Source organism: Penaeus vannamei, chromosome 33 (assembly GCF_042767895.1).
Source record: "Penaeus vannamei isolate JL-2024 chromosome 33, ASM4276789v1, whole genome shotgun sequence".
NCBI classification, from domain to species: Eukaryota; Metazoa; Arthropoda; class Malacostraca; order Decapoda; family Penaeidae; genus Penaeus; species Penaeus vannamei.
This window is the reverse complement of record NC_091581.1, coordinates 7,992,399-8,006,060: the sequence shown is the minus strand read 5'-3', so window position 1 is coordinate 8,006,060 and position 13,662 is coordinate 7,992,399. Positions and strand designations below refer to the sequence as shown.

At 45.9% G+C, this 13,662-nt stretch overlaps 1 protein-coding gene across 1 annotated transcript in view; it reads left to right on the top strand.

The window, feature by feature from the left end:
• Positions 1-10,454: 10,454 nt before the first annotated feature.
• LOC138867946 (proline-rich protein 36-like) overlaps positions 10,455-13,662 on the top strand; it is a gene marked incomplete at its 5' end in the record, with an annotated part of 4,319 nt that continues 1,111 nt past the window's right edge. The window contains 4 exons of the mRNA XM_070145223.1: positions 10,455-10,523; positions 10,818-10,909; positions 12,028-12,171; positions 12,910-13,662. The exon at positions 12,910-13,662 is cut by the window's right edge and continues 1,111 nt beyond it. Coding sequence (XP_070001324.1) covers positions 10,455-10,523; positions 10,818-10,909; positions 12,028-12,171; positions 12,910-13,662 — 1,058 coding nt within the window. The remainder of the gene's footprint in view (positions 10,524-10,817; positions 10,910-12,027; positions 12,172-12,909) is intronic.

Here is a 13,662-nt window from a genome sequence, read left to right as displayed (position 1 = left end):
AGGAGGAGGAGGAGGAGGAGGAGGAGGAGGAGGAGGAGGATGAGGAGGAGGAAGAAGAAGAAGAAGAAGGGTGGGGAGTGAGGAATGGAGAAGAAAGGGAAGAGGGAAAGGAAAGGCGAAGAGAACAATGGTAAAGGAAGGAAGAGATGACGTGGCCAGCCCAAGAGGAAGAGGTAACGAAAGAAGGGAGAAGGAAGGAAGTGTAGAGGAGGAGGAGGAGGAAGGGTGGGGAGTGAGGAAAGGAGAAGAAAGGGAAGAGGGAAAGGAGAGGCGAAGAGAGCAATGGAAAGGGAAGGAAGAGATGACGTGGCCAGCCGAAGTGGAAGAAGTGACGAAGAGGGTAACGAAAGAAGGGTGAAAGGAAGGAAGACAAGTGACCAGGAGGAGAGAAGGAGAGCCGGAGAGGACAGCGGATGAGGAGGAAGAGAGCTGTTACGAGCGATGAGGAAGATAGAGGTTGTGATAATAACCCGTTGATGCAACACCCTATTTATGAAAGGCAGCTTCCGGTCCGAGAACTCTCGTCCGCATCCTCTTCCTCGCTTCGAACAGGTATCCCTCCCATTAATGTTCAAATCAGACCTTAATTCCCTCCTCCACTAATGTTCACATCAGATGTTAACTCCTCCCATTAATGTTCAAATCAGATCTTAACTCCTCCCATCAATGTTTAATTCGGATTTTAACTCCTCCCACTAATATTCACATCAGGTTTTAACTCCTCCCATTAATGTTTAATTCAGATTTTAACTCCTCCCACTAATATTCACATCAGATTTTAACTCCTCCCATTAATGTTTAATTCAGATTTCAACTCCTCCCACTAATATTCACATCAGATTTTAACTCCTCCCATTAACGTTCACATCAGATTTTTAACTCCTCCCATTAATGTTTAATTCAGATTTCAACTCCTCCCACTAATATTCACATCAGATACCAACTCCCCCTTCCACTAATATTCACATCACGCCTTAACTCCTCCCACTAACATTCACATCAGATTATAACTCCTCCCATTAATGTTTAATTCAGTATTTAACTCCTCCCACTAATATCCACATCAGATTTTTAACTCCCACTAACATTCACATCACACCTTAACTCCTCCCACTAACATTCACATCAGCCCACCTCCTCCCATTGTTCACATCATGCCTGCAACATTCCCGCCGGAGTCAGCACCCGCCCTAGATTTAACAGCTGTAACTGACTTAGCATCAGAGGAAGCCAGTCTAAGAGCAGTAACGGCAAACACAAGATCAAAGCCTCGAGACGGAGGCCGGAGCACAAGCTTTCTGGGAGGTCATTACAGGACTCGCTTTGATGCCGCACACATCTCTCTCTCTTTCTCCCGGAGAGAGGGAAGGGAAGGGAGGGAAGGGAAGGGAAGGGTGGGAGGGAGGGTGGGAAGGAGGGAGGGAAGGGAAGGGAAGGGTGGGAGGGAAGGAGAGGGAGGGAAGGGTGGGAAGGGAAGGGAAGGGAAGGGAGGGAAGGGTGGGAGGGAAGGGAGGGTGGGAAGGGAGGGAAGGGAGGGAGGGAAGGGAGGGAAGGAGGGAGAGAGAGCACTTCATTCTCTTCGTGATAAAAAACTGTTCAGCACGACTGAAAAGGTTACACAGCGTTTACACAGACACGTATGTATATGCGCATTCTCCTTCTCTCTCTCTCTCTCTACATCCAATATGTACAAATATTGTGTGTGTATGTGTATATATATATACATACATACATACATACATATATATATATATATATATATATATATATATATATATATATATATATATATATATATATATGTATGTATGTATGTATATATACATACATACATATATGTATATATATATATATATATATATATATATATATATATATATATATATTTGTATGTATATATATATATACATATATATATATTATATATATATATATATATATATATATATATATATATATATATATATACATATACATACATACATTTATCCATTACTTACTCATTCATCCATTACTTACTCATTCATCCATTTATCCATTACTTATTCATCCATTGCTCATCCATTAATCCATTACTCACCCATTCATCCATTACTCACCCATTCATCCATGTCTCACCCATTCATCCATTACTCACCCATTCATCCATTACTCACCCATTCATCCATTACTCACCCATTCATCCATTACTCACCCATTCATCCATTACTCACCCATTTATCCATGTCTCACCCACTCATCCATTACTCACCCATTACTTACTCATTCGTCCATGACTCACCCATTCATCCATGTCTCACCCATTCATCCATTACTCACCCATTCATCCATTACTCACCCGTTCATCCATTACTTACTCATTTATCCATTACTCACCCATTCATCCATTACTCACCCATTCATCCATTACTCACCCATTCATCCATGACTCACCCACTCATCCATTACTCACCCATTCATCCATTACTTACTCATTTATCTATTACTCACCCATTCACAAAGTAGTCTTACGTTAATGAAATGAGGATGATTAAGGAGTCGTTTTGGCTCATGAACATTATCTCTGACGAGCCACTGATTGCTCTGAACAGCTTCCTCTTGCCTTCCTCTTCTTCCGCCTCTTCCTCTTGGTCAGTCCTCCTACTCCCCCTTTACTCTTCCTTCTCTTCATCCTGTTCACTCCTTCTCTTACTCTTTCCTTCATTCTTCTGTTCATTCCTTCTCTTACTCTTTCCTTCATTCTTCTGTTCATTCCTTCTCCTTTCCTCTTCCTTCTCTTCATCCTATTTATTCCTTCTATTCTTTTCCTTTTTCTTATGTTCACTCCTCCTCCCCCTTTCCTCTTCATACTGTTCGCCTCTCTTGGTTTTTTCTTTCTCCCGATCGCTTCTCTTTCTCCTTTTCCTCTTCGTCCTCCGTCTCCTGTTCGTTCGTCTTCCTCCTTTGCTTTCTATTCATTCTTCTTCCTCTTCCTCCTTTACTTTCTATTCGTTATTCTTCTTCCTCCTTTACCTTCTGTTCGTTCCCTTTGCTCCTCTTCCTCTTCCTCCTTTACTTTCTATTCGTTTCTCTTTTTCTTCCTCCTTTACCTTCAGTTCGTTTCTCTTTCTCCTCCTCCCGTCCGCCTCTTCACTTTCTGAGACATCTCTCTCTCGCTCTTCCAAGTTTCCGGTCTCTCTCTATGTCTTTCTCTCCTATTTCGCTCTGTTTTTTTCTGTCTCTTTTTCCCGCTTTCATCTCTCACTCAAGTCTTTTCTTTATCTTTTTTTTCGTCTCCTTCATACTTTCAACTTTACTGCACGTTCTCCCACTTCACTTTCCTCCTCGATTTCTTATTCTTGCTCTGCCTTTTCCTACTCCTCCTCCTGCTAGTTTACTTCTTTTTCCTTTCTCTTTCTCTCTTTCTATCTATCTAGCTCCTCCTTCTGCTAGTTCACTTCTTTTTCCCTTCTTTCTCTCTCTCTCTTTCTATTTATCCATCTTTCTATTTATCTTTCTATCTAACTATCTACCTATCTTTCTATCTAACTATCTACCTATCTTTCTATCTATCTATCTATTCATCTTTATCTCCCACTCTCTTCTCGTCTCCCAACCCTCCCCTTCGCTGCACATCATTTCCGAGCGCCCTACGGACACGCGGCGAGTATACTCAGGTCTCCCGGTCTATTTCTCACGGCCGGGAATGCAAATGTCGTAGGGCAAGTTCTTTCAGCTATTTCAACCTTATTCTTCCCATCACAGAACTCTTGCAGCAGCTTAATAGATCTTCAAGATACCATCAAAGGGCTTGCAACGATTCTCAGAGGAATCGGGTCGTTTTCTGATTTTTCATTGCCTCTCCAGAAAATTTCGTTCGTAGCCGAAGAATGTTGGGAGGAAATACGGAGAGGGAAATAAAATATTTTATTTTCGGAATTTGCTATATCTTTTTTTTTCGTTGGGGGTGCAGTGGGGGGGAGGTTGTCTTTTTCTTATAGGAACGTTAGCTACTTATACTTGTACGTCTAACGCGATATACTTACATAAAATACTTACATTTCCTCCCCCGTAATCAATACGACTTTGAAATGGGTCCTCCTTTTCCGTGTTTCCCCCAAATTCATTCAGACCCTCTAAAAACCCGGGTCTAATTCCTCCCAGATTATTTCCAGCAACTATAGACATCTCTCCGAGTGCTTTGAAACTTTCCAAGAAGTCTAAGTTCTCGTCCATCCATTTCGGTTTCTTTCGAGACAACTTTAACCTGGTTCGTTTAGTTAACCTTTTCTCAATTTAGGAAAAATCCCGGGGCTCCCTGTATCGTTCCGAGATGAAAGAAAATATCTGAAGAAAGTTCTTTGGGTCTGAGGGTATCGCGGGGGGCATGCGACACGAAGGGAGGGAAAGAGAAGGGGGAAGAAACGGGCAGGAAGAAAGAGAGAAACGAGAAAAAAGAAGAAATCGGATTTCTCCTTTCGGCGGCTGCGTTCCTCGGCGCCCAAATGGAGATCTATAACCCATTCCAATAAGTTGCGTCCTTCTCAAAAATCACACCTAAACATCTCGGTGGTCTTGCAGGTCCCTCAAAAACTCCAGACGTTTGGAACCTCTTCCGCCGACGCAGGTCTTGGTCATTAAAAGCCCTTTCGAAGTTTCCGAAGCCTTCTTTCAGGACGAACAAGCGCTTTGCAGTTATCAGACACGTTAATCGACCAGCATCTCGTCCGCTCGAGTGTCTTTTACTGTCGCCGCAGCCTTCCCCTCCCCTCCCCTCCTCTCCCCTCCCCCCGCCCGCCCGCCCACCGGATGTCCCCCTTTTCGACCGCTTGCGAAAACAGTTGGCTCCGGCATTCCAAGGGGCGCGGGTCATCCAACTCGAGGCATATTCTGGATTCCAGTTTCTCCCCCTTCTGCGAAATCGAGACTCACAAATCTCTCTCCGTTCATCTCGCGTCTCTATATCAACCTCTCTCCCCCCCCTCCCCCCACCTCCCCTCCCCTCCCTTCCCTCCCACTTACCCAGCCCTCATCCCCCTCTTCTTCCTTTGATCTCCCCTTTTTATCGCCCTTCCACCTTCCCACCCCATTCCCTCTCCTCCCTCCTCCCTCACTCCCCACTCCTTCACCACCTCCTCCACCTCCACCTCCTCCTCCTCCATATCGGCCCCTCTCTCCCCTTCCTCTACTCCAGCGCCTCCCACTTGTTATAACTTTGATTTCTATATCATTATTTTTCCGGGCCAAGTTTACTCCCTCCTTCCCCCATAGACGCCAACACCTCCATCCCAAGTTTCCGACAACAACTTCTCCATTTCTTGTTCTAAAGTGAAGTTCCGAGTGAATGAGTTCTTTCGGTCGCTGTAATTATTTAGGGGCGATGCTGAGGCTGAGACTGATGCTGAGACTGAGGCTGAGGCTGATGCTGAGACTGATGCTGTTTGTGATGCTGATGCTGAGGTTGAGGCTGAGGATGAGGCTGATGTTGATTCTGAGACTGATGCTGATTCTGAGATGGATGCTGATGCTGAGATTGATGCTGATTCTGAGACTGATGCTGATGCTGAGACTGATGCTGATTCTGAGACTGATGCTGATGCTGAGACTGATGCTGATGCTGATGCAGAGACTGATGTTGATGCTGATGCTGAGACTGATGCTGTTTCTGATGCTGTTTCTGATGCTGATGCTGATGTTGAGGCTGATGCTGAGACTGAGACTGATGCTGATACTGATTCTGAGACATGTTGATGCTGAGACTGATGCTGATGCAGACACTGATGCTGATGCAGAAACTGATGTTGATGCTGAGACTGATGCTGATTCTGAGACATGTTGATGCTGAGACTGATGCTGATGCTGATGCAGAAACTGATGTTGATGCTGAGACTGATGCTGATTCTGAGACATGTTGATGCTGAGACTGATGCTAATACAGAGACTGATGCTGAGACTGATGCTGATTCTGAGACATGCTGATGCTGAGACTGATGCTAATACAGAGACTGATGCTGAGACTGATGCTGATTCTGAGACATGCTGATGCTGAGACTGATGCTAATACAGAGACTGATGCTGATGCTGAGACTGATGCTGATTCTGAGACATGCTGATGCTGAGACTGATGCTAATACAGAGACTGATGCTGATGCTGAGACTGATGCTGATTCTGAGACATGCTGATGCTGAGACTGATGCTAATACAGAGACTGATGCTGAGACTGATGCTGATTCTGAGACATGCTGATGCTGAGACTGATGCTAATACAGAGACTGATGCTGAGACTGATGCTGATTCTGAGACATGCTGATGCTGAGACTGATGCTAATACAGAGACTGATGCTGAGACTGATGCTGATTCTGAGACATGCTGATGCTGAGACTGATGCTAATACAGAGACTGATGCTGATGCTGAGACTGATGCTGATTCTGAGACATGCTGATGCTGAGACTGATGCTAATACAGAGACTGATGCTGAGACTGATGCTGATTCTGAGACATGCTGATGCTGAGACTGATGCTAATACAGAGACTGATGCTGAGACTGATGCTGATTCTGAGACATGCTGATGCTGAGACTGATGCTAATACAGAGACTGATGCTGATGCTGAGACTGATGCTGATTCTGAGACATGCTGATGCTGAGACTGATGCTAATACAGAGACTGATGCTGATGCTGAGACTGATGCTGATTCTGAGACATGCTGATGCTGAGACTGATGCTAATACAGAGACTGATGCTGATGCTGAGACTGATGCTGATTCTGAGACATGCTGATGCTGAGACTGATGCTAATACAGAGACTGATGCTGATGCTGAGACTGATGTTGATGCTGATGCAGAAACTGATGCTGATGCTGAGACTGATGCTGATTCTGAGACATGCTGATGCTGAGACTGATGCTAATACAGAGACTGATGCTGATGCTGAGACTGATGCTGATTCTGAGACATGCTGATGCTGAGACTGATGCTAATACAGAGACTGATGCTGATTCTGAGACATGCTGATGCTGAGACTGATGCTAATACAGAGACTGATGCTGATGCTGAGACTGATGCTGATTCTGAGACATGCTGATGCTGAGACTGATGCTAATACAGAGACTGATGCTGATGCTGAGACTGATGCTGATGCTGAGACATGCTGATGCTGAGACTGATGCTAATACAGAGACTGATGCTGATTCTGAGACATGCTGATGCTGAGACTGATGCTGATTCTGAGACATGCTGATGCTGAGACTGATGCTAATACAGAGACTGATGCTGATGCTGAGACTGATGCTGATTCTGAGACATGCTGATGCTGAGACTGATGCTAATACAGAGACTGATGCTGATGCTGAGACTGATGCTGATTCTGAGACATGCTGATGCTGAGACTGATGCTAATACAGAGACTGATGCTGATTCTGAGACATGCTGATGCTGAGACTGATGCTGATTCTGAGACATGCTGATGCTGAGACTGATGCTAATACAGAGACTGATGCTGATTCTGAGACATGCTGATGCTGAGACATGCTGATGCTGAGACTGATGCTAATACAGAGACTGATGCTGATGCTGAGACTGATGTTGATGCTGATGCAGAAACTGATGTTGATGCTGAGACTGATGCTGATTCTGAGACATGCTGATGCTGAGACTGATGCTAATACAGAGACTGATGCTGATGCTGAGACTGATGCTGATTCTGAGACATGCTGATGCTGAGACTGATGCTAATACAGAGACTGATGCTGATTCTGAGACATGCTGATGCTGAGACTGATGCTAATACAGAGACTGATGCTGATGCTGAGACTGATGCTGATGCTGATGCAGAAACTGATGTTGATGCTGAGACTGATGCTGATTCTGAGACATGCTGATGCTGAGACTGATGCTAATACAGAGACTGATGCTGAGACTGATGCTGATTCTGAGACATGCTGATGCTGAGACTGATGCTAATACAGAGACTGATGCTGATGCTGAGACTGATGCTGATTCTGAGACATGCTGATGCTGAGACTGATGCTAATACAGAGACTGATGCTGAGACTGATGCTGATTCTGAGACATGCTGATGCTGAGACTGATGCTAATACAGAGACTGATGCTGAGACTGATGCTGATTCTGAGACATGCTGATGCTGAGACTGATGCTAATACAGAGACTGATGCTGATGCTGAGACTGATGCTGATTCTGAGACATGCTGATGCTGAGACTGATGTTAATACAGAGACTGATGCTGATTCTGAGACATGCTGATGCTGAGACTGATGCTAATACAGAGACTGATGCTGAGACTGATGCTGATTCTGAGACATGCTGATGCTGAGACTGATGCTAATACAGAGACTGATGCTGAGACTGATGCTGATTCTGAGACATGCTGATGCTGAGACTGATGTTAATACAGAGACTGATGCTGATGCTGAGACGCAACATATTCTGTTTATCATCGACTACGTAATATTTGCTCTCGTCTCCAGCGTTATGTTGGTACTGTGATAAAACTCATTTCCCAGCAGTGTCATGTTATCATGGTATTCCTTTGCTATCATTCACGCACAATTGGTATCAGAAGCAGAGGTACTGGTAATATGGTGGTAGTCAATAATGATATAAATGATGATAAAGATAATAATGATGATGATAGTAATAATAATGATAATAATAATTATGATTATAATAATGATGATAATAGTAATAACAACAATAATGACAATAATAATTATGGCAACAACAATAATAATAAAAATGCTGATGATTACATAAACGATAATAATATTAATAAAAATGATGAAAATGATGATAATGATAATAATAATGATCATATTAATATTAGCAACAATGAATATAATGAAAATCATCATCATCCTATTCCTCATCATAATCATCATGGTAATAACAACAATAATAATAATATTCATGATAATAAGTAATAATAATAATAATGATAATAATAACAATAATAGTAATAATGATAATAATAATATTGATACTAATACTATCATCATTCTCATCATTATCATGAACATTATCATTGTTTTATTATCATTAATATTGATATTATACTTATTATCATTATCATCATCATCAGTATTTTCAATTATATAATCACTATCACTATAACAATTTCGTGACGTTATATCATTATGACAACCAATCATCACTATCATCATTATCTTTATACTCGACCTTATCCTGATTACCCTCACCACTCGATTTTTGTGAAGATTTATTCAGTTATTCAGTTTTAATTGTGTTCTTTCTCTTCACATCATTTCAAGAAAATCTGTGATTGTATTTATTCTTATGTAGGTCTATTTTTTAGGTATCAAAGATTATACATGTGTATATATACTGTTTATATATATATATTTTTTAATTTAAGCTTTTTAAGGTGTTCAGAAAGACTGAAAAGCCTCGGCCAGACTGCAACCCTCGTTTATGAGAATAATTGCAATTTACTTAGACCTAAGGAATTATTTCAATCTCAGTTTTAAATGACTGCCATTACCTCCACTCATCCCACTGCCAATACCACCACCCACACCACTGCCAATACCACCACTCATACCACTGCCAATACCACCACCCACACCACTGCCAATACCACCACCCACACCCCTGCCAATACCACCACCCACACCACTGCCAATACCACCACCCACACCACTGCCAATACCACCAGTCTCACCACTGCCAATACCACCACAAATACCACAGCCAATACCACCACCCACACCACTACCAATACCACTACAAATAACACTGCCAATACCACCACCCACACCACTGTCAATACCACCACCCACACCACTGCCAATACCACCACCCACACCACTGCCAATACCACCACCCACACCACTGCCAATACCACCACCCACACCACTGCCAATACCACCACCCACACCACTGCCAATACCACCACCCACACCACTGCCAATACCACCACCCACACCCCTGCCAATACCACCACCCACACCACTGCCAATACCACCACCCACACCGCTGCCAATACCACCACCCACACCACTACCAATACCACTACAAATAACACTGCCAATAGCACCACCGACAGCACTGGCAGTACCACCACCCACAGCACTGCCAATACCACCACCCACACCACTGCCAATACCACCACCCACACCACTGCCAATACCACCACAAATACCACTGCCAATACCACCACCCACACCACTACCAATACCACTACAAATAACACTGCCAATACCACCACCCACACCACTGCCAATACCACCACCCACACCACTGCCAATACCACCACCCACACCACTACCAATACCACTACAAATAACACTGCCAATACCACCACCCACACCACTGCCAATACCACCACCCACACCACTGCCAATACCATCACCCACACCACTGCCAATACCACCACCCACACCACTGCCAATACCACCACCCACACCACTGCCAATACCACCACCCACACCACTGCCAATACCACCACCCACACCACTGCCAATACCACCACCCACACCACTGCCAATACCACCACCCACACCACTGCCAATACCACCACTCACACCACTGCCAATACCACCACCCACACCACTGCCAATACCACCACCCACACCACTGCCAACACCACCACCCACACCACTGCCAATACCACCACCCACACCACTGCCAACACCACCACCCACACCACTGCCATTACCTCCACTCATCCCACTGCCAATACCACCACCCACACCACTGCCAATACCACCACTCACACCACTGCCAATACCACCACCCACACCACTGCCAATACCACCACCCACACCACTGCCAATACCACCACCCACACCACTGCCAATACCAGCACCCACACCACTGTCAACACCACCACCCACACCACTGCCAATACCACCACCCACACCACTGCCAATACCACCACCCACACCACTGCCAATACCACCACTCACACCACTGCCAATACCACCACCCACACCACTGCCAACACCACCACCCACACCACTGCCAATACCACCACTCACACCACTGCCAATACCACCACCCACACCACTGCCAATACCACCACCCACACCACTGCCAATACCACCACCCACACCACTGCCAATACCACCACTCATACCACTACCAATACCACCACCCACACCACTGCCAATACCACCACCCACACCACTGCCAATACCACCACCCACACCACTGCCAATACCACCATCCACACCACTGCCAATACCACCACCCACACCACTGCCAATACCACCACCCACACCACTGCCAACACCACCACCCACACCACTGCCAATACCACCACCCACACCACTGCCAACACCACCACTCACACCACTGCCAATACCACCACCCACACCCCTGCCAATATCACCACCCACACCACTGCCAATACCACCACTCACACCACTGCCAATACCACCACCCACACCACTGCCAACACCACCACCCACACCACTACCAATACCACCACCCACACCACTGCCAATACCACCACTCACACCACTGCCAATACCACCACCCACACCACTGCCAATACCACCAGTCTCACCACTGCCAATACCACCACTCACACCACTGCCAATACCACCAGTCTCACCACTGCCAATACCACCACAAATACCACTGCCAATACTACCACCCACACCACTGCCAATACCACCATCCACACCACTGCCAATACCACCATCCACACCACTGCCAACACCACCATCCACACCACTGCCAATACCACCACCCACACCACTGCCAATACCACCACCCACACCACTGCCAATACCACCACCCACACCACTGCCAATACCACCACCCACACCACTGCCAATACCACCACCCACACCACTGCCAATACCACCACCCACACCACTGCCAATACCACCATTCTCACCACTGCCAATACCACCACAAATACCACTGCCAATACCACCACCCACACCACTACCAATACCACTACAAATAACACTGCCAACACCACCACCCACACCACTGCCAATACTACCACCCACACCACTGCCAATACCACCACCCACACCACTGCCAATACCACCAGTCTCACCACTGCCAATACCACCACAAATACCATTGCCAATACCACCACCCACACCACTGACACTCTGACCCGAGCGCCCAGCCTCGGCGTGAACCCGCGTGTTGCATACCAAAGTCCTGAGGTGTCCATCGCGGGCGGAAGCAGGTGCCGGCGCCGGGAGAGAGGAAGGGGGCGTGTCGCGGACCTCCTCCTTCAGGAATGGAGGAGCAGCGTCTTCGCAAGCACTTACGGACATAGTGATTGTAATTATAACATTGATAATACTGATGATAGTAATGATGATGATAATGATGATGATGATGATGGTGAAGATGATGGTGATGGTGGTGATGATTCCGACGCAAACGCTGCAGAATCTTCTTGGCAGGTCGTCCCCTTGCATGCCGGGGTGCGTCTTGGCGAGGGCACCGAGAGGGCAATGAATGAGGATCGGAAATGCTGGGAAAGATAGCTTGGCCGTGAGAACAGAATAATAATAATAATAAAATAATAATAATTATAATAATAATAGTAGTAATAATAATAATAATTAATAATAATAATAATATTAAGTGAGTATTAAGGATATTAAATTTCAATTGTTTATAAAAACAAGAAGAAACGGGGCTCTGAAAAAGTAATACACATATTAAACTCAGCAAAAGAAGCATGTCGACAGAGTGCCAAGCCCAAACAAATGAGTAAAACACGAAAGCAAAGACAGTTAATGGAACAAAACAACACTTGACATTGGTATAAAAAGGGAGAATTCCTCGCAGTTGCAAATGTCTACAGTTCACTCGATATGCCGTCGACCTAAGCCAAGTACCCATAATGTACCCATGACTGAGATTGAATTTACATAAATAATCAATCGCGGACCTCCCTCGACTCTCCTCCAAGCCAAGCACGGACCTTCCTCGACTCTCCTCCAAGCCAAGCACGGACCTCCTTCGACTCTCCTCCAAGCCAAGCACGGACCTTCCTCGACTCTCCTCCAAGCCAAGCACGGACCTTCCTCGACTCTCCTCCAAGCCAAGCACGGACCTCCCTCGACTCTCCTCCAAGCCAAGCAAGGACCTCCCTCGACTCTCCTCCAAGCCAAGCACGGACCTTCATTTACTCTCCTCCAAGCCAAGCACGGACCTTCCTCGACTCTCCTCCAAGCCAAGCACGGACCTTCCTCGACTCTCCTCCAAGCCAAGCACGGACCTTCCTCGACTCTCCTCCAAGCCAAGCACGGACCTCCCTCGACTCTCCTCCAAGCCAAGCACAGACCTTCATTTACTCTCCTCCAAGCCAAGCACGGACCTTCATTTACTCTCCTCCAAGCCAAGCACGGACCTTCCTCGACTCTCCTCCAAGCCAAGCACGGACCTTCCTCGACTCTCCTCCAAGCCAAGCACAGACCTTCATTTACTCTCCTCCAAGCCAAGCACGGACCTTCCTCGACTCTCCTCCAAGCCAAGCACAGACCTTCATTTACTCTCCTCCAAGCCAAGCACGGACCTTCCTCGACTCTCCTCCAAACCAAGCACGGACCTTCCTCGACTCTCCTCCAAGCCAAGCTAGGACCTTCCTCGACTCTCCTCCAAGCCAAGCACGGACCTTCCTCGACTCTCCTCCAAGCCAAGCACGGACCTTCCTCGACTCTCC